We start from the raw sequence: 25,718 nt of genomic DNA, 5'->3' as shown, positions 1-25,718 counted from the left end.
GGCTCCACCCAGTTGGCGCCATCTTGGAGGGTGGAGACAGGTTTGCTGCACAGGCTTATCCTGATTGGCTGCCTGTGGTCGGGGCGGGGCCATGGCGGCCGCTGCAGGCCCAGCCCCCTTGGCGCCATCTTGAAATGACAGCGGATTTGCCGCGCAGGCGCCGCTTTAGCTTCCGATAAAGAGACTAAAAGGCCAAAGTGGCTTGAGTCTATGGGCTGCTAGCTCCTCTAGCTCTTCCTTTGCTGGTTGGCAGCAAAGATGCACCCCAATTGTCGTCTTATCTGACTGGCCGAGTGGCCTAGACCCTCCGGCATCGGTTGGAGCTAGGCACAGTCTTAGTTTGCCGCACGAATGCTGCCACCTCGCGGCCTTCCATTTAAAGGATGGAACGGCAGGCTCAAACACTCCATTTTTCTGTGGCTAGATTTTGGTTGCAGAGCCTCAAATTGACATCAAGTGACAGGTCTTTTGACCCTGGACTGTATCTGGCTCCATTTATGAGGAGCACTGTGGGGTTTATGAACAGTTAAAAAGTGTTGCCCAGTGTAATAGGTGCCATCATGAGTGACAGCCCAGATGGCTGGAGGAGGTGGGCTTTAGGGAGGGGCTATTATTCTGAATGACCGGGCCTCATAGCTCCGCCCATCCTGGCGCCATCTTTGCTGGCCAAGGGCGGGGTTTCGATGCTCCACAGGTATCTTGAATGACAGCTGAACGGGCATGCTGCATAGAGGCGGGCTATAAGGAGGTGCTTTATAATCCTGAGTCACCACAAGGCCCCACCTACCCTGACGCCATCTTTGCTGGCTGATGGTGAAGAAGGGAGTGGCAGGGCGGGGCTATGAAGAGTGGCTGCTGATATGGTGAGGCACAATCTTGAATGACAGCCCATCTGGCTTCAGGGGGTGGGCCTGAGGGAGGGGCTCAGGCCTTGATTGACGTGGCCACACAGCTTTACGGGCCTGTGAAGTTCTCAGTGGGTGTCATCTTGAGTGACAGCTGGATGTGTTTGCGGCAAGAGGCGGGTCAGGAGGAGGGGCTCTGTGGTCTTGAGTGCTCACAGAGCCCCGCCCAATTTGGCGCCATCTTTGCCAGCAACAGCTGGCCGCGCTAACCTTTATGGTGCAGACGCCATCTTGAATGACTGGCTGGCTGGGGGTGGGATCTGAGGGAGGAGCTTTCTTGTCATGATTGATTGGAAAACAGTTCCACCCACCTTGGCGTCATCTGTTTGCCATAAATGGTGTGTCTGAAGTGATCAGTGAAGGTGCCATTTTGATTGACAGCTGGACTGGCTGGCTGCAAGAGGCAGGCTAGAGAGAGGATTTATGGTCCTGAGTGCTAAGCTGTCTTGCAAAGGGGTTATTATCCTGACTGATGGTACAACTCATCCCTGTCTATCCTTAGCGTCACCACTGTTGGCCATGGGGAGGCGGTGTCTGAAGTAAGGGTGTCATCTTGAATGACTGCACGACTGGCTGGCTGAAAGAAGCTAGCCAAAGGGGTGTGGTCTCTCTCATTCAGAATGAGCTGGGAGCTCTGCCCACCTGACGCCATCTTTGCTGACGTTTCTGGTGCAGTAGCCATCTTGAATGACAGCTTGTTTTGCTGCAGAAGGAGGGCCAGAGGGCGGAGCTCTGATCCGGACTACAGAACCCTGCCCACCTGGGCGCCATCTTTACTTGTCATGGTTAGGGGTTGTTGTCTAGTGTTTTTGGCACTGCTGTCACCTTGAGTAATAGCTGGAGTGGCCACTAGAGGCAGGCAAGAGGGAAGGAAAGAATCTCTGGTCCAAGGGACGATACAGCCCTGTTCACCATGGCATTATTTTTTATGTCTCTATCATTTATGGCGCATGAGCAATCTTGAATGACAGCTGGGTTGGCTGCAGGGGCAGGGCCGAGGGAGGAGCTCTTTCTGAGTGACTGAGCCAGAGAAGTCCGCCGGCCCTGTCGCTATCTTTGTTGGTCACAAGGGGGCGTCTGGTATTCATTCCGCCAGTGTCATTTTGAATGACAGCTGGGCTTGCTGCAGGAGGTGGCCCGAAGGAGGGGCTCTCTGGTACTGACTGCAGTGCCCTCCTCCCCCTGGCGCCATCTTTGTTGGCCACAAGGGGGCATCTGGTATTCTCTGTGCAGGTGTCATCTTGAATGACAACAGGGCCTCGCTTCAGGATTCTATTCCTGATTGACCTGGTCCTCCACCTTCACTGGCGCCATCTTTGTTGGCCACAAGGGGGTGTCTAAATTTTTCACTGTGGATGTGTCACCTGCAGGCAGCAGGTCTGAAGAAGAGGCTGGCTTTTTATTAGTGACAGTTACAGAGCCCTGTTTCATCTTGGTAGTGGGACCTTAGGGGTTTTATCTTAGGTACTGGCAAATGTCAGGGGCTACAGTGCCTCCATCTTACATCCACATATAGGTGACTGGAGCCAGTATTTACATACAGGGGCACCAGAAGGGACTCACTCAACTGCCCAGCTCAGAATCCTGGGAAAGGGGTGTGGTTATGTGAATCATTGGCAACACCCAGTAGATTGTTAAAGCCATTGGAAGGCTACTTTGACTATCAAAATAGTTTAAGTCCCTCCCTGGTCATTTGTTTCCCTCTAATTTTCACCTGCAATATGTTTCTTTGCACTTATAGGATAGGTGATGTCATATGGTTAATTAATAACCAGTTGGGTTCTTGGGTTCATTACTTAATCCAGAATCCCCTGAAGTTACCAAGAGACCTCAGGAAGGTCTTCAGTGCTCTTCATATAGGAAAAGGCTGTAATTAGAGTCCAGGGTACAGCATGTGTCTTGGGAATAATTGATTACCGAGGGCATTTTCTGGGTGGTATCCTGGACACATTTGATGTCTGCCTTTGTAGGGGAAAAAAAGTGGTTGCTTCCCACCCAAAGAACACTGTAATTGTGAAATAAATTGGGTGCTTCATGTTTTCTTTTTTCTCCACAGCTCTACCTTCTTGATCTTCTATCCTTTTTGGAGACAACTGGCAAGAGGAAGACTAGGTCCTCCAACAGCTAGGTGGCTAGTCCAGGTGAGCGATACACCTCAGAGTACCACACCCATCTTTGAAGTTTCCTCTTCTCTTCCTCACACTGACATTTTCGTGATGCACATATATGTTACACAACTACAAGAACACCATTTGTACTTTCTGAGAATATACATACCTGTCTGGTGGGTAATGAATTTGCTAGGATTTGTCCCCTTAGCCTTACTCCATCATTTCCAGTCTCCTATTTTTCCTCTGACACTCAGGTGCTCCTTCAGGCTTCCTGTTTGCCTTTTGTTGGGCAACTAAGAAGCAGGAGAAACTCTTATTTACCTGTAACAACCTAGTATATGCTTTGTACCACATACTAGGGATACCATCTCAACTGAGAAAAGAAGTATTTTCATGGAGTATTATGGGAGAATTAAAAACGTATAAAATATGATTGTATGGTTTATTCCCTTGAAAGTACACATTTGCATGGAGAAACTAACTTAATCTGGGAGAGATGCCTCCCTGAGGTACTTGGGAGCCTTAAAGCTGAGCTCTGAAGGATTATAAATGGTATGTTTCATGGGGAGAATAAATTGATCAGAGGGCTCAAAGATGTTCCTGAGGGATGCGGAGAGTGAAGCTGAAAACCCAGGATGCCTAGAACAAGAGAAGAGATGGACTACAACTGACTAAGGACAGAAAAGGTAAGTTTGAGGGCTTCATCATGATAGGCCATAAAATCAATGGTAAGTATTTGGGCTTAACCGGAAGTACATGGGAAGCCACTGAGGCATTTGCATCACAAAAATGACATGAAGATCACGTGCACATTTGCAGAAATAGTCTGGCTTCAAGGTGCAGAGGGCAGGGTAGGCACACCTGGTGTGGGGAGACCACCTTAAGTTTGGGTGAGAGGTGGCTTGGCTTAGAGTCCCAGCACTGGAAGACATGAAGGGGGCATGTTGGAGTATTGCCAAGAAGGGAGACCTCACAGAACTTGCTCCCTTTTTTACTAGTTTGCTGACTGATTCAGACCAGACATGATGAATCACATGATGAGGAGAAGTGAGCAGAATATCCAAATGTTGTCCATTTGTTCAATCCATCCGCAAGTGTTGATACTCAGCCTATTTGGGACAGACTCATGCCAGACTCTGGCACTTCAGAAGTGAGTGGTATAATCCATACTGAATGAGAACTCCTGTTACCTGGAACGTAAGGAAATGTGCTTAGCAAAGTAGCTGCCTATGCTTGTGGGGGAATGCTGCCTGGGGAGGGGCTGACATGGCAGAGTGGGCCCCTGGAGCTGGGTTGGTATTCTCCTGGCCCATATGAAGGCCCCAGTGATCCAGGACGGTGTTCAAGCCTACAAAGACCTAGAGATCCCCCTTTTCTGAAGGATTTGTGTGTGTAGACCCACATTTTACAAAGCTCAGGGACTTCACTTGCAACTATAGTGATGTGGGAACTGAAGCAAAGCACTGCTGTTCCCTCAGATCTGGTTCAGAAATTTACAGTGGGAGAGGACTATAGCAGGGACCCAAATACTAGAAAGTATATGATCAGCAAATTCTTCTCCCTGTAGGCAAACCTACATGGGAAATGAAAGCATAATGAGGAGGTTGATGGGTGAGTATAAAATCAGAACCAAAAGGTGTAGAAGAACCTTGACAGCACTGACCTTTATGATAGCCTAGTGCTAACACCTGGTCATAGTGATGTCATTGCTATGGCAATCAGAAGACCAGACTCCTTATTCATTGCCCCTGCTTGCTACCATCTCCATCCAGGCTAAGTCAGATTAGAGATCTTTTGCCTGTAGATGATTAGATTAGCCATGCATTGTGGCTTAAACTCCTGTGCCTCTAGCCCCTAATATAAATAAGATCAGCTGGTCATTCAGATAAGATAAAATATGTCATGCTGGTCTGGAAGGCATTTTGTGTCTTTAAAGTAGCCATGTCTTAGTGCTGATCATGAAACTGAACTCTTAGCTATTATTTCCTCTCTTTCTGAACTTTTGGGGAAATCCCTCAAGAATGGACAACAATAAAGAGATTTGGCTGGAGTGTGGTAAGTGCTAAGTTTATACTGAGTAGAAGCAGCCCAGGATGTTATAAAGATGACCTGAAAGAGCTACTAGACCAGAGTGTAAAGGCCTTTACCTGAGTGTTAAGGTCATTCATTCCTTGCTCACATTCCCATGTAAGATTACCACCCCCACCCCCCACAAAAAAGATCCCACTGTCCCATATATATTCCTTTATTGTTCTTGAGTGGACCAGGTTATACACTTAAACTTAGGGAGGTAAGACAAGAGTCAAGTTCCTAGAGTCCCAGTTAAAATATCTATGTCCTAGGGAAGCATCCACTTTTTAAGTTGTCCCACTATAAAGGCATATACCTTTGTTGTAAGTATCCCAGCTGACCCTTCAGCATATATGAGTTTGAGACCCACTACTAAGAGAAATCAGGCTGCAGTAGGTACTTTTCAGAGTCAGATTTTGTGTGAAGGGACACAGACTGATGACCCTGTCAGTGTTAGGGCACTTAAACTTGGAGGTGAGGTTAGGCGTGGGACTGGGACAACACTGGACTCCATGAACACACTGAAGTAGAGAATGCCGGTCTGCAGAAAGAGGCAGGAGACTGGAACAAACAAGAAGAGAGGAGAGACTGCACACCTGAGAGATGACAAGAGTAACCTCCTCGGTTCCTGACTTTAAAGTTCTCAATTCCAGCCCCCTTTAAAGGAGGTAGGTAGAATGAGTTAGTGGGCTTAACATAGGTGTGCCATGATGAGGGCACAAAGTAAGTAAGTGGAAATGGGGTAGAAGGAGAGGGGGTGGAGTTTATCTCTCCTCTGGTGGGGATGTGGGAGCCTGAGACCAAAGACCAGGAGGTCACATGATCTCTCTTATCACACACAGTCCCAGTCATTTTAGCCCCTAATGTGTGTTCCTGCTCCTCAGAATGCTCATCCATGGTTATTCTGAGGGGGAAAATATCCCACCCATCCCCATTTGGGGTAAAAGATACCTAATGATCTCTATTCTTATTATATATTACACTAACTTACATGCCCACTCTCTTCTTCTCATTTTGAAGTGAGACAGAAGTAAAGTATTATAAAATATTCAAACATTGGCATCAACTTTGCCATGAAGACCGCAGTGGCCATACCATCCTCTAATATACAGTACTGCTGGCCTATGGTCTCCTATGTTCTGACTCATGAGTGAAACCTACTCTCCTTACAAAAGGCTATTCCCTGTCTCCATGTCTATGAACAGACTCTTCAAAAGATAGCCATATACCTTTGAGAATCCCTCTCTGCCCAGGATGGGAAGGGTAGGTTCATTATAAGGCCACATTCTTTGGCTCCCCTCTTTAGCTTCCCTTTGTTCTAGCTCAGAATCATGTGAGCCGCCCAGGTATTCTTGGCCAATATCCAACTCATGCTAAGTTCCTGTGTGAAGAAAGAGCAGAGGGAAGTGTGTAAGGCAGGGGTATGGGAGAGTCAATAAATAAAAGAAATAGATTTTCCATGGGGCCAGAGTTCAGTTTTGATCTGTAGAGAGTATGAATTAAGAGTCTGGTGAGGGACTCAGTGCCTGGTAGCCAGCATCCTTGAGCACACACCGGGCAAGCAAATGCAAATACCAGCAGGGTGTCACAGGCAGGCTTTGGGAGGTAGAAAAGTCACTGAGGAAGGAGACCTTGTCCTGGGGACCCCAGCAGAATTGTGGGAGGGCTCACAAGCCAGAATAAACTATGTAGGGAAAAACAACAGCAACACTAGATTTATTTCTAATTTTTAAAATATTTTTTATTTTGAACTTTATTATAAAAAAAGTTGCAATTTTTTTTTAAAGTCACATACCTAAATAACCAGACTCAAAGATTAACTATGAATTTAAAATAACATCCTAAATAGAAGTTAGAAAAGTTTCTTTTTTTAACCAATCTGGGTTTTGGTTGGTTGTGTTTTTGTTTTGTTTTGATTTGGTTTGGTTTTAGTTTCTCCTTTTCATGAGCTCTCACCGTGAAAGTATTTGAACATTTTCTTGCAGCCTAGTTTATATATATATTCCCATACAAAGAAGTAACCACACACTTGCTGTGTTCATGTGAAATCAGATCATTTATCAGACATTTCAAACTTGAGCTCCTCATCTATGACTTTGTTTCCTGGGCAGCAGCAATGATGTTTGTTTTTTTGTTTGTTTGTTTGTTTGTTTATTTTGAGGGGTTTGTTTTGTTTTTATGTACCCATAAATGAGTGTATTTTTTAGTAAGAACAACACATGTCTAGGTTTAAAAAGGTTTAGTAGGGGTTGAGACATAGCTTGCTGGCAAGTTAGAGGTTATGCATTCAGATCCCCAGCACCCATGTAAAAACTGGGTGTGGTAGCCTATATGTAACCATAGCAGTGAGATACTGGGGAGGGTGGGTCCTTAGGGCTCAGTGGCCATAGATCCTTGCCAAAACAAAATGGAGTCTCAAACAGTAAAGTGGAAACTAATAGAGGAAGACATACAAAGTCAACCTCGGGCCTCTGTACACACATGCATGAACATGTATGCACATACTACACATACACACATGCATATGTAATAATATAAAATTTTAAAATAAATAAAAAGTAAAACAAAGAGCTTTAGTAATAATGGAAAATTTGACCAGCAGGTGTGGCTTGCAGTTTCTATAGTATTTTGTAGTACTTGAACATATTTCATCTTTAATTAGGAAATAAGGTTGTGACATTTCTCGAGAATGTGACTCGCTGATTAGTTTCCCGCACATTAGAAGACTCTTCTCACCTTTGGTTGTTAATGATCTCAGGAAGCAGGTCCTCTTCTGGGTGCACTGACTTAGCTTAGCTAGTTAGTTAGTTACTTAGTTAGTTAGAAGCAGGTCCTCTTCTGGGTAACTAACTTAGCTTAGTTAGGTCACAGTATGTTTGTCACTGGATTTTAGTGGCTTGTCCTTTGGGAAGATATAATTGAAATATATAATGTCTTTAAGGAGATTTGACTTAGCAATTGATTTTTGCTAAGGTAAAAAGGTTGGAAACAAGTGCTTGAGTAGCAGACCCAACACTATAAAGTGATGACTGTCTACTCTTGTCTCTTTTGTTGCAATTAACCTTTTATTTAGTCCTAAGAAAAATTTGCATTTAAATAATCAGTTTTTTCTGATTTAAAAATTCTTCCTGTAACAGTAAATTAAGCCCCCATATATGACTGTACTGCCACATAAATGCATATCTGGACTTCTTTATGTTCCTTGTGTTAGACAGAACATGTTTTCAAACATCAGGATAACATTACAAGCAAATAGTCCCCCATCTTTGCACACACATGGACATGCAAGACAGTCAGAGAGAGACAGAGAGAGAGAGAGAGAGAGAGAGAGAGAGAGAGAGAGAGAGAGAGAGGTGAATGGGTGAATGTGTGTTTTATACATGCCTTAATTTATTTAGGATATGTTTTATGCCTCTATATACTTTTTTAAATATTTGTTTAGATTTGTAGGTTCCTTGTAAAGCATATCTTTGGGAACTTATTTATTTTTGCCGTTAATAGGATTTTTCTATTGCTATATTTACAGGTAAGGTTTTTTTTGTTTGTTTGTTTTTAGTTCAAAATAATACAATGTAATATATCATACTATATCTAAAATAATACAGCATTTAGATCTTTCTTTTCCTTTAGTTGCATGAGTCAGGGCCTCCAAGATAATGTGGACTGGTGTTTGTGGTAGAGGAAAATACTTTCCTCCCACTTCTGGAGGAACATTGTGGTATCTAATGATCTATTCGCCTATATCTATGTGAAGTAGATTTTTATTGTATGAAAAAAAATCTCCTAGTCTTGGTTATTGCTAACACTTTAAGAGTTTGTAAGCTCTTTGAAACATGGGATTCATATAGGCTCCCAGTCTTCCCTTTAATTCATTGTGTATAAAGTTTTCCTGAAAAAAGGCAGCATCTTTGAATGAGCATCCTTTCATGGACATGGATAATTTTTAAGATTTTGCTAGGCTGTGCTTATTAAATATTTTTTGCATTTTTGAGTAGGACAGATTTGCTATAAAAATACAACAATGAGAAAGACAAATTGACCCTTCCCCTGGGAAACTGTAGTAGGGTATACGAATGGGTACTTCAGAATTCTGTTGTATACAATCAACTCAGGTGTATCTCTGATCTGGTACCTTTTTAAAAGAAGAATATTTATGTTTTTGAAAATTTCATACAAGTATACATTGATTTTTTTTTTATCTTATCAACNCCCCCCCCCCCTCCCTGCAGTTACATCTGGGACCCACAAACTCAGACATTTGTATTGGTGGCCTTTCTGAGATGGTCTGGGATAAAGTTCCTTCTCAGCATTAGCATTTCATTAGATGCAATTAGGCATTGAAGTCTCTCAGCAGTTCAGTGCATTAGAGACCATTTTATATCCAGTTACTTAGAGCTGCCTTGTTCTTTGAAGGCTACATAATAATTCACTGTTGAATAGATTATATCTTGTCTATTACCAAGAATATACACAACAAACACACACATAGACATAAACGTAAGTCTTTCGTTCATCCTTGCTCTTGTTTATCAAATGCTAGCCTATTTGCCTGGTCAAAAAAATCTAGAACATATTAAACAAAGATCATATGTGTTTAACAGAGTCTTGAATTTCCTATGAAAAGCAATGTCAGTTTGGCACCACAGTTAGCATGCTTCTTATGATGAGCTATGCTGGTTTCATCAACAGTACTGATAACATTCACACATAGCCACATAAGTGGCTTTTCATATACTAAATTCAATATGCCACTTGTATGTCGCTATCTGGCTTTGTGTCAGATAGCAAGGGATTAGGGACTAAATATAGAGAATGCAAAGCTCTCCTTTACTTGGGTTACCAATTTACTGCTGGGATATAAGCAAATAAGCTAAATTAGTTAAGAATAATCATGATACATATTTGAAAATATCTTGGACGGTATCTGAGGAAATGATATTAACTTCAACTCCAAAAGGACCAAGTTTTGGGACTGATACCCTTTAGAAGGTTATGTACTATGGAGTAAAAGTCTTGGCCTCTCTGTACACTTAGGTGAGCTGACAGAAAACAGAATTCTCCATCACTGTCTAGCTGGGAGCCACCAACTACTTGTACCTTCTTGGCACTTGAAATGTCCTAGTATAAAGGAGAGGCTGGGTTTACTGCCATTAAGTTAAGAAAGCACACAGTCAATGGGGATGTGGTATCACCTCACAGTCCTAAAGATATTAACAAAGAGAAACCATAGTAATTTGTCATTCCAGTGCTCATACTTGAGCACCAGTAACATTTCTGTTTGGATAGCCATTTATTTGCAGGTTGTATATTGTGCTACAGTAAGTACATTAAGGGTAGAACTGGCAGGGTCAGGTGCATCTCTGATGTTATCCCCTTTAACATTTTGGCTAACGAGGAACATTAATATCCAGTCTTAGTCTTGGCTGGGGCCTTGAGCATGTTGCCTGTGCTTTGCATTGGCAAGTCAAACTTCTTAGGAATCTTAGCTTATTCAAGATAAGGCCTAAAAGGACTGTATGTACTGTACCCATTTCACAGATGACAGAGTCCAAGGGAGTAGAGTAACTACCCACTGTAACCCAACCAGTTAGCATAAGAACTCACTCCTTAAATGTAGTTCTGGGGCAGTTCTTATTCCAAAGCACTGGGCAGACCGCTCTTCAACTTCTGTGATGTGTACATAGCTCCTTCTAATATCCAAATCCATGAGTGCTATTACAGGCTGCCACAGTCTTTCTGTTGACTTTTGTGTTCAGTTCCTCCAAATAAGACCTTTTAATTTGAGAAATGCTGTCTCCAAATCACTTGTCTACCACTAAACCAGAGACATTCTGTGTGAACTAGAAAGTGGCATGACTAGATGCCATCCTGGGGGAAGACCCAGCTGGTCTGAATTCTTTCGTCAGACATTTTGAAACTTAACATATGTGGAATTTGTTGTGCCTCAGAAAACCCTGCTCAGAGTCTAAAAATTCTGCCTTGATTGGTTGCAGGCAGGCCTTCCCAGCAAGGGGAGATCAGTTGATCATCCCTGAAACGCTCAAGCCCTTGGGTGTGAGCAAAACAGACAACTGTGAAAAACTCACCACTCCGTTGGAGAGTTTCAAGATGTACCATCACGAAGGTGAGGCACTGCAGAGGATGATGTCAGTTGGCTTAGACAGTGCTTGTTAGTGTTATGTCTTGGGACTGCCAATGCCTGGACTGGTTATTCTCTCTTGTGGGGCAAGGAAATAGGGCTAACCTAGGCACATCCATGACCTTCCACTAGACTTGACCTCCTAATGTCCCCTTATTCAAGTGGCCAAATGACTCTTGGAAAACAAACTAACCCCAGCTAAGAACTACCACTGAGCCAGCAGGAGACAAGTGGACATCCTATGGTAGGAAGTCCATTAAGGAGAGAACTTCTATTACCATCATGGTATGGTACCTCAGGAAGTGGCCTGTTGGCCGCTTTTGTGTGGGGTGGAGAAGAGATGGTTACAGCCATATTCCCTATGCAGTCTTTAAGTAGCAGGAGTAGATTGAAGCCACAAAAGAGGGCTGAGCTGAAGCATGGAAGACCTGGCCATTGAAACTGCTAGGGAGAGGTTGGCTGTATGTGAGAACATAGGCTGGCTACACCAAAACACTAAGTCCCTGTCTGGTGTCTTCTCAGACGACACCAACAGTGACATGAACAGTGACGACGACATGAGCCGAAGTGGGAGAGAAACCCCACCCCCTCGACCATCTCATGCTTTTGGCAGTGAGTATCACATCCCACCAATGCCACATTATAAAGAGGTACAGAGGCACCAAAGCCTCCATTGAGACAGAGCCCCAGAGTGTTCAGCATCCCAAATAATAGAGGAGTTTCCTGAGACATTTTTATATCAAAACAGGCACCTACAATGGAATGGCATTTGAGGGTTTTTAAACAATAAAATAGTTTTTACTATTTAGTATTTACTTCAGGCAGAATCTACTACTAGCAGAATTGTTTGTAGGTTAGACATGTGTTCTCCTTTCTCTTTACAATAGAATGCTGTGCAATTTAAACTCAGCTGGCCTGTGCTAGACATAGAAGATCTATGGTCCCTTTCCTGAATTTAGACTTGAGAACTTAGCAGCTGAGAAAACAATTGGGGGGTCTGAAGTGGAGCTAGCTTACAGACTTAGTTTGGGACCTTTTCTGTGAAGCAAGCCTTACTTGGGAGGAGCTTGCAAGGTAGCTACTGAGCCTTGGAGTCTAGAACCTTCCTTTTGGATCCATCTCATCAAGGGAGGCATGTGTGCACACACAAAGGAAACAGAGATATGTCAAAGCACATCTGACCACTCAAAAACCTGACCTGCCTAGGTGAGCGAGACCTGGAGCGCAGGGGCAGAAGCAGAGATGTGGAGCCTCGAGACCGCTGGCCATACACCAGGAATCCCAGAAGCAGTAAGTTGTCTGCTCAGGGCAGAGGCTGTATGCATAGGGGCCTTGGGAGGCCCTAATGCTCAAATTGGGCCATATACCTGTTGCTAAAATGTTTAGTCCCAGGCTCTAGCATCTGAATTTCCTCTCAGCAGAGCTGTTTCCTGCCACAAGCGTATTTCAGCCAGTGTTGTTGTTTACACAACATTTTTCCTAAGCATATATATCTATACATCTATACATCTCTATCTCTATATCTATATATCTACTTTTACATAAAACATACTGTGGCTGCAACAAAAGTGAAAATACTACAGAGGCATGATCATGAAATCAAATACATGTTACCCATCATGGTTTCATGCAAGTGTGGGAAAACTACACCAAAGTGCCCTGCTTACGTTTTTTTTTTACTGATGAAAAGAGAATTAGACTCCTCGTAAGGACCATCTCAATGCATTTTTTGTATTCGTGCCACCATAACCTCTCTTGTTCCTCCTGGACTTGGGAGATACTGTATTTATCAGCAGGGCACCCTAAAATTGTAATTTGGAAGAGATTTTCAAGTCTGTCTCATTTACCATTAGTTTATGGTACCTTTGGCACCTGAGGAGGGTAGATTAATCAAGGTGTTTCTATATCACAACAGACACCTACAAATGACTTTAAGTCTTCTGGGCTTTATCTCTGGTCTTGGATGAGGGCACCAAAGAGAGTCATTGTTGAGAACATGAATACAGACACCATATCTGGACCCACACAACTTGTGGCATGACTCTGACTCTAAGATTAGGAAGGAAGGATGAGGCATGGATCCTGGGATATTGCAGGGCCCTTCTATATCTATAGAAAGCAGAGAAAACAGACACATTCTTTTCCACACTCATTTCCCAGGTAGCTTCTGAGATTGGCAGAGGATTTCTGAACCCTGCTCTGTTGCACTAGGTCTTGAAGCCCCCTGATACCTTTCTTCCTTCCTAGGGCTGCCTCAACGGGATCTTTCTCTTCCTGTGATGTCAAGACCACATTTTGGACTGGACAGAGATGATGACAGACGTTCCATGGATTATGAGTCTCGATCCCAGGTATGCCCAGGTTTCCTCTCTTTCCAGAAAACGTACCTTCATTTCACAACAAAGATACCTGTCTTTCCCCTAAGGATGTATTCATCTGTCCCTAGGTGCCCACTTATGACTGAGAGCCCTCAGTCACTCTAAAGAGAAGGCAGGGACTATCCCCACAGGTAACCAGTGGCCAAGGTCACTATTGCCTGTTTTTAAAACTGACCCACTCAAAGGAGTGCTTGCCCCAGTGTGTGTGTCACTCGCTAGGGTAAGTGACAGAGGCATTCTAGACATTCTTACTGGCCCCCAGGAAGTCAGAAGCAGAAAAGTTGTGAGTCTAGAAAGCCAACTGGGCAGGGAGAACAAAGGCTCTGGAGCTGATGAGAATGGGGTACAAAACTTGGCTCTGCCACTTAGTGCTGTGTGGGATTCTGCAACTCAACCAAGCCGAACCTCAGTTTCCTCATCAGTAAAAATGGGTGTGGCAATTGTCTCCCAGTGCCATTGTGAGGAATCAATGAGATTCACACACCTGTGTGTGTTGTGAGTTCCTGTTATGTTGTCTGGCACATGATAGGCACACTACAGTAGCAATCACAGTAGTCATTTGGTTAAGGGGCAATATATGTTAGGGTGGTTGGTAAAAAGGGAGAGGACAATGGATTTGCACTGTCTTTTGAGAGAGGAAGAGAAGGAGGAGAATCCTACAGTCAACAGACCTTAGAAGAGAGGTTGGAGCCAGAGGCAGGGCCTTCATTTCCTTTGCAATTAAGCATCTAAGTCCAAGGCAGACAGGATTCCTGCTCTGAGATGCTTTTGTCAGTGGCCCATGTAAATATTCATATAAACACTCTGTATGTCTGAATGTTCTGAACATTCTCAAAGAAACAGAACACTAGGAAAAGTTACAGCATGGAGTCTCAATGTGGATCAAAGAAAATGCCTTCAGGGCAACATTTGACCTCTGAGGGTTGGGGAGGAATGGTCCAGGCCTGAGGTTGGAGGGGATCCCAGCCTTTAAGGTGAGCATAGGCAAAGGCTTTCTAAGTGGAAGCCAGACATCTAGCAAACCAAGGAAGAGCCAGGGAGATGGCTAAGGCACACAGAGCTGGATTGGTGATGTGAACTTCACCTAGTTTTGTTGCTCACAGTCTCTTCCTTGACAATGTGTCATGGGTTGCTGACCTAGGACCTTGCCTGCCTAATGCAAACATCTAGCTGCTGCTGATTCCCACTGACTCAGAGGAGAAACAGGGACACTAGATGGTACAAATTATACTTCGAGGCTGTGCAAAACAGAAAGTTCTCTTGCTATCTCTTTAATCGCATGCAAATCCCTAATGGTTCCCGTGCATAGCTCACGGTGTGAAAATGTGAACTGTGCCATGTTGGCATGACTCTCAGGCCACCCCTGCCACTCAAACTTGTTTGCAACTCATGTACACTTAGGTACCATAGTTGATGGCAAACATAGAGCCAGCAACTGCTTTAAGGCTACTTAAATTCACTCATCTTTATAGAAATGCACATTTTGTTTTACAGAAGCAATGTTGTTCAGACTTTATGCAAAAGAGACAGACAAATTAATATTAAAAATAATACATCTGCCACTGCTCTTGGGCTCTGTGTACCCCAGAGATGGTGACACTTTGCCTCTTACACTGCCAAAGTATTTTGCTCTCTACCAGTCTCCACACTGTGAGCTCTGGTTTCCTGTATTATCTTAGGGACATCTGGGTACCCTGTGGCTCTGTCTTTTATTGTTAGTAGATGCCAAGGCTCCCCACAAAGCTAAGTAGCACAGAACACTGACCTCCAAGGGATTTACCATATAGAAAGAGGACGGACAACCCACAAAAAGAATGCACTTAAGAACCTGGGGTGGTAGTTTTATGAAGGTTGCAACTCTTCCTGAATTTTCTTGGAGTTTTTGTTGTTGTTGTTGTTTGTTTTTTGTCCTAATTTTCAGCACTAACTGAGAAAGGCTTTCATTTTTGAAGCTTTGCTTCATTTCTTTGCCCTAATTTTTGTTGTTGCTTGCTTCTCGTTTGTTGCTTAATGACTGGACATGGGCATTTGCATAGATGAAGTTTTCTTCTTCAACTGTGATGCTTGTTTTTCTGTTTCCCATGTTCCTATTAAAATTCAAGTCCCTTTCCAGGTAAAAACAATAATAAATTTAATATCAAAACATTAATGCTTCCTCTGCCCAATTTTTCTTAATATTCAAACAATAATCACACTTCAGAATCTTCACCCACTGTGTCGGAATATTGCAAGTTCTCACCATTTTACAATGAAGAATCCGAGGCTCTGAAAGATTTCTGTATCTAAGGTCTCACAGCTTATGAAATGGTGTTGTCTGCTTCTGACCCTACAGTTCTCTCCAGCTCCAAAGCCTATAGACTCCCACAGCACCCTCTCCATACCCCAGTATCCCTTCAGGCCTCAGTGCCCTCACCCCTGACCTTGCAGCTCAGCAAGACAGTCAAATTCTAGTATCGCCTTCTGGTAACAATCAAATGACCTTTAGGATCCTGCAGAGAAGACTCAGATTCTGAGTATTACAGGGAACTTTGTACTTCTTTTTGAGAGAAATATCTAAAAGGTAGCTCTTCAGGAGTTGAGAGCTTCTGGTGTGTTGAGTTATTTGGAAACCGTACACACTAGAAAGTCTGCACTGTACACACTATGCAATAGAAACACAGGAGGGGAACTTAAAACTACAGAGTCTGACAAGATGTCTGCTAGAGCACATTTTCTTTCTGCTCCCACAAGGGCACCATGCATGCTGCATGGGCTTTCCCACCAGCCCCGCTCCGCACATAACTGTAATTTTACCTACCACTTCAGGCCTCACGAGAGTCCTTCTATAAAACCTTTGCTCACTGTTCAGGCCCACACTGAACTGTCCCTCCAAGAAACCCATGTAGCATTTATTATCTGTATCCCAATTTACTGTTTATTGTTCTCTAATTGTTTCATGAGTCTTTTCTCTCCAACCAAATTATAAGCTGCATGAGGGCAAGGAATATGTGTCATGCGTCTTTGGGATCTGCCTCAGAGTGTAGCACAAGGTAGGTACGACGTAGGCCCCTAGTAACACTTGCCTGGGATCGCTCAGAACCCCAAATACCGTGAGCACTGCCTATATAACTTCATATACGTAGCTCCCATGTCGCCAACATTATTCTCTCTGTGAACATCCACGGGAATAGATTCCATTGAGGGGCCTGTGTTTGATGTTTTAGGATGCCGAGTCATACCAGAATGTTGTGGAACTCAAAGAGGACAAGAAGCCTCAGAATCCAATTCAGGACAACCTGGAGAACTACAGAAAGCTGCTCTCACTGGGTAAGGACCGACTTCCCTTGGCCACTTCCAATCCCTCCAGTGGAGCCTTTGGTTACCTTGTTTGTTTCAAGTTGTTTGAATCCATGCTAGTATATTTGGACTTAGAAGTCCTTTGGTGAACTTGCTCCTCTGTGGGGAAATGAGGTTTGAGTTTTAAAGAAAAATCCATCTGGCTTTGGTTGAAGAACATATTGTATAGACTGGGGTTATGGATTTTGTCATAGAGCTTTCCTGTACAACCTCAGCTCCACATGTGGACTCCTCCAGATGCACATAGCCTAAAGTGGTAGTAGGCAGTTGCTGTGAAAACTCATAAAGCCAAGGGATATATGGTGCTGGACAGTAAGTTGAGAAAGATCATTGACAAGTAGGGGTAGGTGTACAATGGCACATGCCTGAATCTCCAGTGCTCTGTGCTAAAACAGGAGGATCACCAGGTGAGGCCATTCTGGGACACCTACATAGTGAGACCCTCAAGAAAGAATGGAGTCTCTCAAAGAAGTGAACAGGAGTGAGTCTTCATACCATTTTTTGGGGTGTGATTAAACTAAGGGAATCAAAATGTAGATTATATCAGGTTAGAAAATGAATATGAAGAAAATGAAAGACATCCCAAGGTTTGAATATGAGATAGTTCTTATTTTACTGAGGGTGGGGGAACAGATCCATTGATGGTGATGAGTCTCAGTCTTCGATGTAAATTGCAACTGCCATTTTGTTCTTATAACTAGGAGTCCAGCTTGCCGAAGATGACCGACACTCTCACATGACACAAGGCCACTCATCGAGGTCCAAGAGAACTGCCTACCCAAGCACCAGCCGAGGTGAGTGACAAGCCGATCCCACATGGAGAAACTTCCACATTTCACATTCATAAACACCACAGGAAAATGCTATCCCGAACTTAGTGGCTAGGGAATTACATATGGGGATTTCTTTCCAGGTCTGAAACCCATGCCTGAAGCCAAAAAGCCATCCCACAGGCGTGGTATCTGTGAGGACGAATCTTCTCATGGAGTGATAATGGAAAAATTCATCAAGGATGTGTCTCGAAACCCCAGATCTGGAAGAGCACGGGAGCTGAACGAGCGTCCTCCTCCGAGGTTCCCCAGGCCGAATGATAACTGGAAGGACAGTTCCTCCAGCAGAAGAGAGTCAGTGATCCAGGAGAGGGGTTATGAAGGGAGCGCATTTAGGGGCGGCTTCCGGTTCAACGCAGACCTGGCTTCCAGAAGCAGAGCTCTAGAAAGGAAGAGGCGTTACCACTTTGATTCTGATGAGAGGGGTTCGGGCCATGAGCATAAAAGCTGTGTGAGGAAGAAGCCTTTTGAGTGTGGTACTGAGATGAGACAGGCTATGAGCATGGGCAACCTGAGCAGCCCTTCCTTCTCTGAGTCGCAATCAATCGATTTTGGGGCCAACCCATATGTGTGTGATGAGTGCGGGAGGCAGTTCAGTGTCATCTCTGAGTTTGTTGAGCACCAGATCATGCACACCAGGGAGAACCTCTATGAGTATGGAGAGTCCTTTATTCATAGCGTGGCTGTCAATGAGGTGCAAAAAGGTCAGGGTGGGGGAAAACGCTTTGAGTGTAAGGAATGTGGAGAAACCTTCAGTAGGAGTGCTGCCCTGGCAGAGCACCGTCAAATCCATGCTAGAGAATATCTTGCAGAATGTAGAGATCAGGAGGATGAGGAGACCATCATGCCTAGCCCGACCTTTAGTGAGCTGCAGAAGATGTATGGCAAAGATAAGTTCTATGAGTGCAAGGTGTGCAAGGAGACCTTTCTGCACAGTTCCGCCCTGATTGAGCACCAGAAAATCCATGGTAGAGGCAACTCAGATGACAGAGATAATGAGCGTGAACGCGAACGAGATCGCCTACGTGCACGTGCACGGGAGCAGCGTGAGCGCGAACGTGAACGGGAGCGTGAACGGGAGCTTGGGGAACCCTTTCTGACCTGTCCAAACTTCAATGAGTTTCGGAAGATGTACAGGAAAGACAAAATCTATGAGTGCAAAGTGTGTGGGGAGAGCTTTCTTCATCTCTCATCCCTGAGGGAGCATCAGAAAATCCATACTAGAGGAAACCCATTTGAAAATAAGAGCAGGATGTGCGAGGAGACCTTTGTCCCCAGTCAGTCTTTCAGACGGCGCCAGAAAACTTACAGAGAGAAGCTGTTCGACTTTAACAATGCCAGAGATGCACTGATGGGAAGCTCAGACCCCAGCGAGCATCAGAAAAACCGTTCCCGAAGGAACTTCTTTGAGGGCAGAGGATTTGAGAAACCCTTCGTTGAATCTCAGAAGAGTCATACTATAACAAGACCACCTGGAAACAAAGACGATGACAAGCCGTTCACCATCAGTGTCAACCCGAATGACAAGCTGAAATTCCCCATCATGGAAAATGGCTCCCAGGGCAAATCCTATGAGAGGTCTGTTATTCATAGCTTGGGCTCCGCAGAAGCTCAGAAGAGTCATGGTGGACTGGGGTTCAGTAAACCAAGACCAGTGGCAGAGTCTAGCACCCAGAGCTCAAGCAGCATTAACTACCCCAGAGCATACCCTGGAGGCAGCACCTTTGAAGGGAAAGAATACAAGGACTCTATCATCCATAGCTTGCCAGCTCCTCGACCTCTGAAACGTCATAGAGCAAATGACCATATTCAATGTGATGAGGAGGGAGAATCCTCCATTTATATCCCAGATATTATTAATAAGCGAAGGAAGATTCCTGCCAGAGAAGATGCTTATGAAGGAAGTAGCAGCAGCAGCTACCACACACCAAATGTATCCCGTGCTGAGCCTCCAAGTCTTTCTGGAGAGTCCCGTGACTCTAAGCAGGATGTCACGTTTTCAGTTCCCAGCTCAAGTGTTCGTGAACACCAGAAAGCTCGTGCCAAAAAGAAGTACATTGAGCCCAGGAACAACGAGACCTCTGTTATCCACTCCCTCCCTTTTGGTGAATTGCTTGCAGGTCACCGTAGGGCAAAGTTCTTTGAGTGTCAGGAATGCGGGGAGGCCTTTGCTCGTAGGTCTGAACTCATTGAGCACCAGAAGATTCATGATAGAGAAAGACCTTCTGGAAGCCGACATTATGAGCGCTCTGTCATCCGCAGCCTTGCGCCCAGTGACCCTCAGACCAGTTATGCCCAAGAACGTTTCATCCAAGAACAAGTGCGTAAATTCAGAGCATTTGGACAACGCTCAACTACCAGCAACAACCTCAGTGTACAGAAAACCTATGCCCAAGAGACATTTAATGCCGAGGAGCCCCATGATAAAGAAACTCATGGTCAAAAAATTCATGACAAAGAGCCATATGGTAAGGAGCCCAGTGGCAAGGAGCCCCATGGTGATGAGCCCCAGGACAAAGAACCCCTTGATCAGGAGATGCGCAGTGAAGAGCCCCATGATGATAAGCCCCATGGCCAGGAGCCCCATGGTGATGAGCCCCATGGCCAGGAGCCCCACAGTGATGAGCCCCATGACAAGGAACCCATTGATCAGGAGATGTGCAGTGAAGAGCCCCACAGTGAAGAATCTCATGGTGATGAGCTCCATGGTGAAGAGTCCCATGGCCAGGAGAAAGTTGAAGATGCTACCATTCAGGCCTCAGTTTCTGAAGAGCATCAGAAAGATGATGCTGGTGATGCAATCTATGAATGCCAGGACTGTGGGCTGGGCTTTACTGATCTCAATGACCTCACAAGCCATCAGGACACCCATAGCAGAAAGGCTCTGGTTGACAGTCGTGAATACGCACATTCTGAAGTTCATGTCCACTCTGTCAGCGAATTTGAGAAAAAGTACTCTGGAGAGAAACTGTATGAATGTCCAAAATGTGGGGAGTCTTTCATTCACAGCTCGTTACTTTTTGAGCACCAGAGAGTCCACGAACAAGACCAGCTGTATTCTGTAAAGGCCTGTGATGACGGTTTCATCGCTCTGTTGCCTGTGAGGCCAAGGAGAAATTGTACTGTTGAAAGGAATCCTGCCGTTTCTGGGTCAGCCATTCGATGCCGTCAGTGTGGACAAGGCTTCATTCACAGTTCTGCCCTAAATGAGCACATGAGACAACACAGAGATAATGAAATAATGGAACAGAGTGAGCTGGCAGATGAGATTTTCATTCAAGGCCTAGCCCTCACTGAGTATCAGGGAAGTGAAACAGAAGAGAAGCTTTTCGAGTGCACCATCTGTGGGGAATGCTTCTTCACTGCCAAACAGCTCGGGGACCACCACACCAAAGTTCATAAGGATGAGCCCTATGAATATGGGCCCTCCTACACCCATGCCTCCTTTCTCACCGAGCCCCTCAGGAAGCACATCCCACTGTACGAATGCAAAGATTGCGGGCAGTCCTTCCTAGACGACACTGTCATCGCTGAGCGCATGGTGTTTCATCCTGAGCGAGAAGGTGGGTCAGAAATAGTAGCTGCCACTGCCCAAGAGGTCGAAGCCAATGTCCTCATCCCACAAGAAGTACTGCGAATCCAGGGGTCAAATGCAGAAGCTGCTGAGCCCGAGGTGGAGGCTGCAGAGCCCGAGGTGGAGGCTGCAGAGCCTGAGGTGGAGGCTGCAGAGCCTAATGGAGAGGCTGAAGGGCCAGATGGAGAAGCTGCTGAGCCTGATGGCGAGGCTGAGCAGCCCAATGGAGAGGCTGAACAGCCAAACGGTGATGCTGACGAGCCAGACGGAGCCGGGATCGAAGACCCAGAAGAGAGAGCTGACGAGCCTGAGGAAGACGTTGAAGAGCCAGAGGGAGATGCAGATGAGCCCAATGGTGCCGTCATTGAAGACCCAGAAGAGGAAGGAGAAGATCAGGAGATTGAGGTTGAAGAACCATACTACAACTGTCATGAATGCGCAGAAACTTTCGCTTCCAGCTCAGCCTTTGGCGAGCATCTGAAAAGTCACGCCAGTGTGATCATCTTCGAGCCTGCCAATGCTCCTGGAGAGTGCTCTGGCTACATTGAACGGGCCAGCACCAGCGCAGGTGGTGCGGAGCAGGTAGATGACAAGTACTTCAAATGTGATGTGTGCGGGCAACTCTTCAACGACCGCCTCTCCCTTGCCAGACACCAGAATTCTCACACTGGTTGAGTAACCAGGCTGAAGAAACGAAGAGCAAAGCCAAACCTTCCTCCCAGAACCAGACCCTTAATAAATCACAAAGAGAGCCTAAACCAACCCATAATGTCTATAAGAAATTCACCTTACTGTATACATCCCGGACTTCACGTCAAAGACTTTCACTCTCATCACAGACTGAAAAAAGAAAAGACATTGAACACAGGGACTCTTTCAATTTTAGCTGTCCCCTATCGAGCATCAGTGTATATTTGGGAAAGCTAGAGCGTACATCTACATCTTCCATTTCATCTAAGTAACTAGATTGAGGGAAAACCTAGTGACTATTCAAGACCACAGAGGTTGCCCCAATCGACTGTAAATGATACCCCTTTCATACCCTATCATAATGATTCCTGCCATGTATATAAATGAGCAAATCAGTGATACATATATTTGGATTTAGTGTGCTATAGAATTTACAGTTTACTCTACAGAGCTACCTAGCCTGGTACTCTGATTTTTTTCCCTGAGGAGGAAGAGAGCAACAATTTAGCATATATTTGTAAGTATTGTCCATGCAGAAGCTTTACTGTGCATCGTTTGAACCCCATTAGTATTCTTTCCAGTAATGGAGTGTTCTGTCCCCTACCTCTTAGATAGTCCTGTGAAGGTGTGGGTGTGAAAGATCGTGTGTCTTTGAATCCTGGCTGTGTGGAAACAGACATTTTAGCTTCTACAGCCATTTGGTGTGCACCCAGACCCCTTGAGACTGATTGTGTAACCCTTTACAATATATGGATTTGTCTCTGTGACCCAAATCAACCCATCCCTACATTTATATACCTTACAGTGGTTTTCTTGCAAAAAAATGTTACATTTGAGGTGTTCTTTAAGGTTTGGGTTTTTGTTTTCTAACCAACTCATCATGTGTTTGATAGTGAATTCATGAAACCTGAAGCTTTTCCCTGTAAATCTTAATGTCTTTGCCTTTAAAGAGTGGGTGACAACCATCGCTAGATCACAGTAGTGCCTAATGAAAGGTTGGGAACCATAGGAGAGGCTCTTACATTGTAAATAAGGAAGCAGACTGACAACCTTTCATTAGCTGCTGTGTGCTTCCTGCCTTAAGTGACAAGTGGCAGCGTCGCTTGAGTCACCTGTGTGGTGTTGTATTGTGCTTGCCACAAGTCAGTGTGCTCCCTGGGTGCCCAGGAGCTAGTATCCTTAGATCTTTGTATCTCCAGACTTAATTCCCCTGTTCTCTATGTGTCTGTCAACCCCAAGTCTATTGCATTTTAAGAAAAGCAAACACACACACACTTACACACACACACAAAGCTTTCTTTATAGTTAATCCTAGCTTAACATGGACTCAGGTTCCCCAGCAGCCTTAAGTTTTTTTGTTACCATTGTTCTTTCTCATGGAGTCTCCTTAGTATTTCTGAGCTTTCCATTTAGTGTGTCATCTGTCTCCATGTCACCCGATGTCAAAAACTGACTTCCCAGCTTGAGATTTTCTGCGTCCGATACACGGACTGCGTGCGCTCCTTTACTTCCCCTCCCCTCATGGCTATAGAAAGACAATTTTTTGGCCTTCAGTTGGCTGGGGAAAAAAAAAATTTAAAAATTTAAAAAATTAAAAAAAATAAAGCGGATCTGTAGCCGAAAGATCGCAAGATAAGTACAGATCATCTGAGACCGTGAACAGAGTTTACCTGCTGGAGAAACCGGTCTGACTCTCAGTCCTCTAGATCTGTAGATCCGGGGCTCATGAGGGAGTGTGCCAGAGCCTCAGAGAATGCCAAAGCCTTCAGAGGTCGGAGACCTAAAGGCAAGAAATAGAAATGACTGAGCCAAAGAAGGGAGTTCCAAGATGACAGCAGATCTAGGAAGGAGACGAGACGGACTAAAGAAGATACCAGCAGCAGGGATTGGAAGGTCAGGGTGGTAAAAACAAATTAGAAAGAAGTGTCCTGGATAGTTGGAAGAAAGGCCTTTTGGATGGCTTCGTGTAGGTGAAGACCAGCTGCATAGAGAGAGCCCCAGGTTGGAACTGACATCCAGGGAAACAGGGGCAATGATTCACTGGTGAGGCTCCCTTGAAATGGAAGTCAGTGTCATAGCCATCTGGGTAAATGTGGGGACTCGGTATCAGTGACAGACAGTGTCACCCCCACTAGACCCTTTTCAGAAAGTGACTCATCAAGAAGTCTGAGTTGAGTGTCCATTCTAACTGTAACCAAGTGAGTAGATCAGGAACAATTGAAGTGCCAGACTATGGAAAAGTAATTTAATCAAAGTGCCCTGGATTCTTATGCAGTTGTTCAATAGTGATAGCCACAGAGAGTTGTGAAGTGGATATTCTCCAAGTATGAGATGGAGAAAGCAGGACACAAAATCATATTTGTACTACACTTATAACTGTTTTAAAATGTACGCTTATAGTCAAAAGCTATTGTGTTGTTGTAGGCTTATAGTCAAGCATTATTTTCTTAAATTTCTAGAATGTTCTTTATGGTAGTGTTATTCAAAAGTTAAGAATCATATTTCCATTGTGAGCATAATTGGAACTCATTATGAAACACTTGGAAAATAACAGAGAAGTGGAGAAAGATAATCCATGTCCCCACCATCCAAAGATAGATATACTCTTTAATATCTTGTTTATTCTTGTTGCTGTGCACAGGCTTATATATTACAACTGTGTCAAAATGTGTATTCAAGATAGTTGTTCTAGTATTTCCTGTGTAATTACGGTAAAATACTTTGAAGTTTCCCTATGTTCCTTGTAATAGTGGCCTGATAATAAAGTTTAGTATGTAATGTCACCATCATAAGCATACTATGTACCCAGTGAAAATTGGAAAATAAGGAAAATTGAACAGAAAACTTTGCCCACACTCCCCATACCCAACAACTGTTAAGATCTTCATCTGTGTCCTTCATTTCATGTCTTGAAAAATTTGTGACTAAAACAGTGTTAAATAGATTTGCATAATGTCTAAAACAAACAAATATGGGAAACAATTAAAAATAGTGTTTTTTGGGGGGGTTCATGGTTAAATGTTTTGTTTAAAATTTCTTGAATAATCTTCAGTGTTTGGGTAACAAACTTTACGTATTTACTCTGCATCACAAATATAAGGCATACTCAAAGAAAACTGGGAAACTGAAGTGAAGTAGAGAAAAACCTGTATTTCCAACAAACTTTTGGTAACACCTGGATCTGTGCACCACTGGTGTGGTTGTGAGGTTTTCCATGACAAGTGTGTAGTGTCAACAGCAGGAAGAAATGTGCAGAAGTGTGGAATAGCAGGGCAGTTGTGGCGGGATTACAGTGAGCTGTATTTCTCAGTTTCTTTGAGGGTTCTTTTTCATAGTGTTCTAGTAGGCTACCCTTATTGCTTATATATGCAGTATGTGACCATTCTAGTAGCCTTGAAGATGTGGAAATGTAGAAGAGAAACTCACCCATATTTTCATTACCCAAAGACTGTGTTAACATCTCGATTTGTTTTCTTTGTCTTGTTTCTGTGCACAGGCTTTTGGTTTGTTAATATGGTTGTAGTTGGTCTATCTTGTAATAGTGTCATCAATAAAAATAAAGTTAAAAATAAGATAATTCTCAGTCTCTTCTTTTGTCCTGTTTATGTGTTTGGGGTTGGTAACTTTTTAGGGACTTGTCACTGTTAAAATTATACATTCGAAATGTTAGTAGCCCCTTAGCCAT

At 44.2% G+C, this 25,718-nt stretch overlaps 1 protein-coding gene across 1 annotated transcript; it reads left to right on the top strand.

Annotated features, from left to right (window-relative positions):
• The first annotated feature begins 2,961 nt into the window (after window positions 1-2,961).
• On the top strand, window positions 2,962-25,589 carry Peg3 (paternally expressed 3). The gene is made up of 8 exons (XM_029479515.1): window positions 2,962-3,046; window positions 11,080-11,210; window positions 11,748-11,837; window positions 12,432-12,515; window positions 13,473-13,576; window positions 16,807-16,909; window positions 17,641-17,733; window positions 17,853-25,589. The coding sequence occupies exons 2-8, from the start codon at window positions 11,195-11,197 to the stop codon at window positions 22,016-22,018; spliced, it is 4,656 nt and encodes a 1,551-aa protein (XP_029335375.1). The 5' UTR covers window positions 2,962-3,046; window positions 11,080-11,194; the 3' UTR covers window positions 22,019-25,589.
• Window positions 25,590-25,718: the final 129 nt, after the last annotated feature.

The sequence above is a fragment of the Mus caroli genome, chromosome 7, assembly GCF_900094665.2.
Source record: "Mus caroli chromosome 7, CAROLI_EIJ_v1.1, whole genome shotgun sequence".
Lineage (NCBI taxonomy): Eukaryota > Metazoa > Chordata > Mammalia > Rodentia > Muridae > Mus > Mus caroli.
Note: the sequence above shows the minus strand (reverse complement) of the source record. Positions and strands in the feature narration are given on the sequence as shown.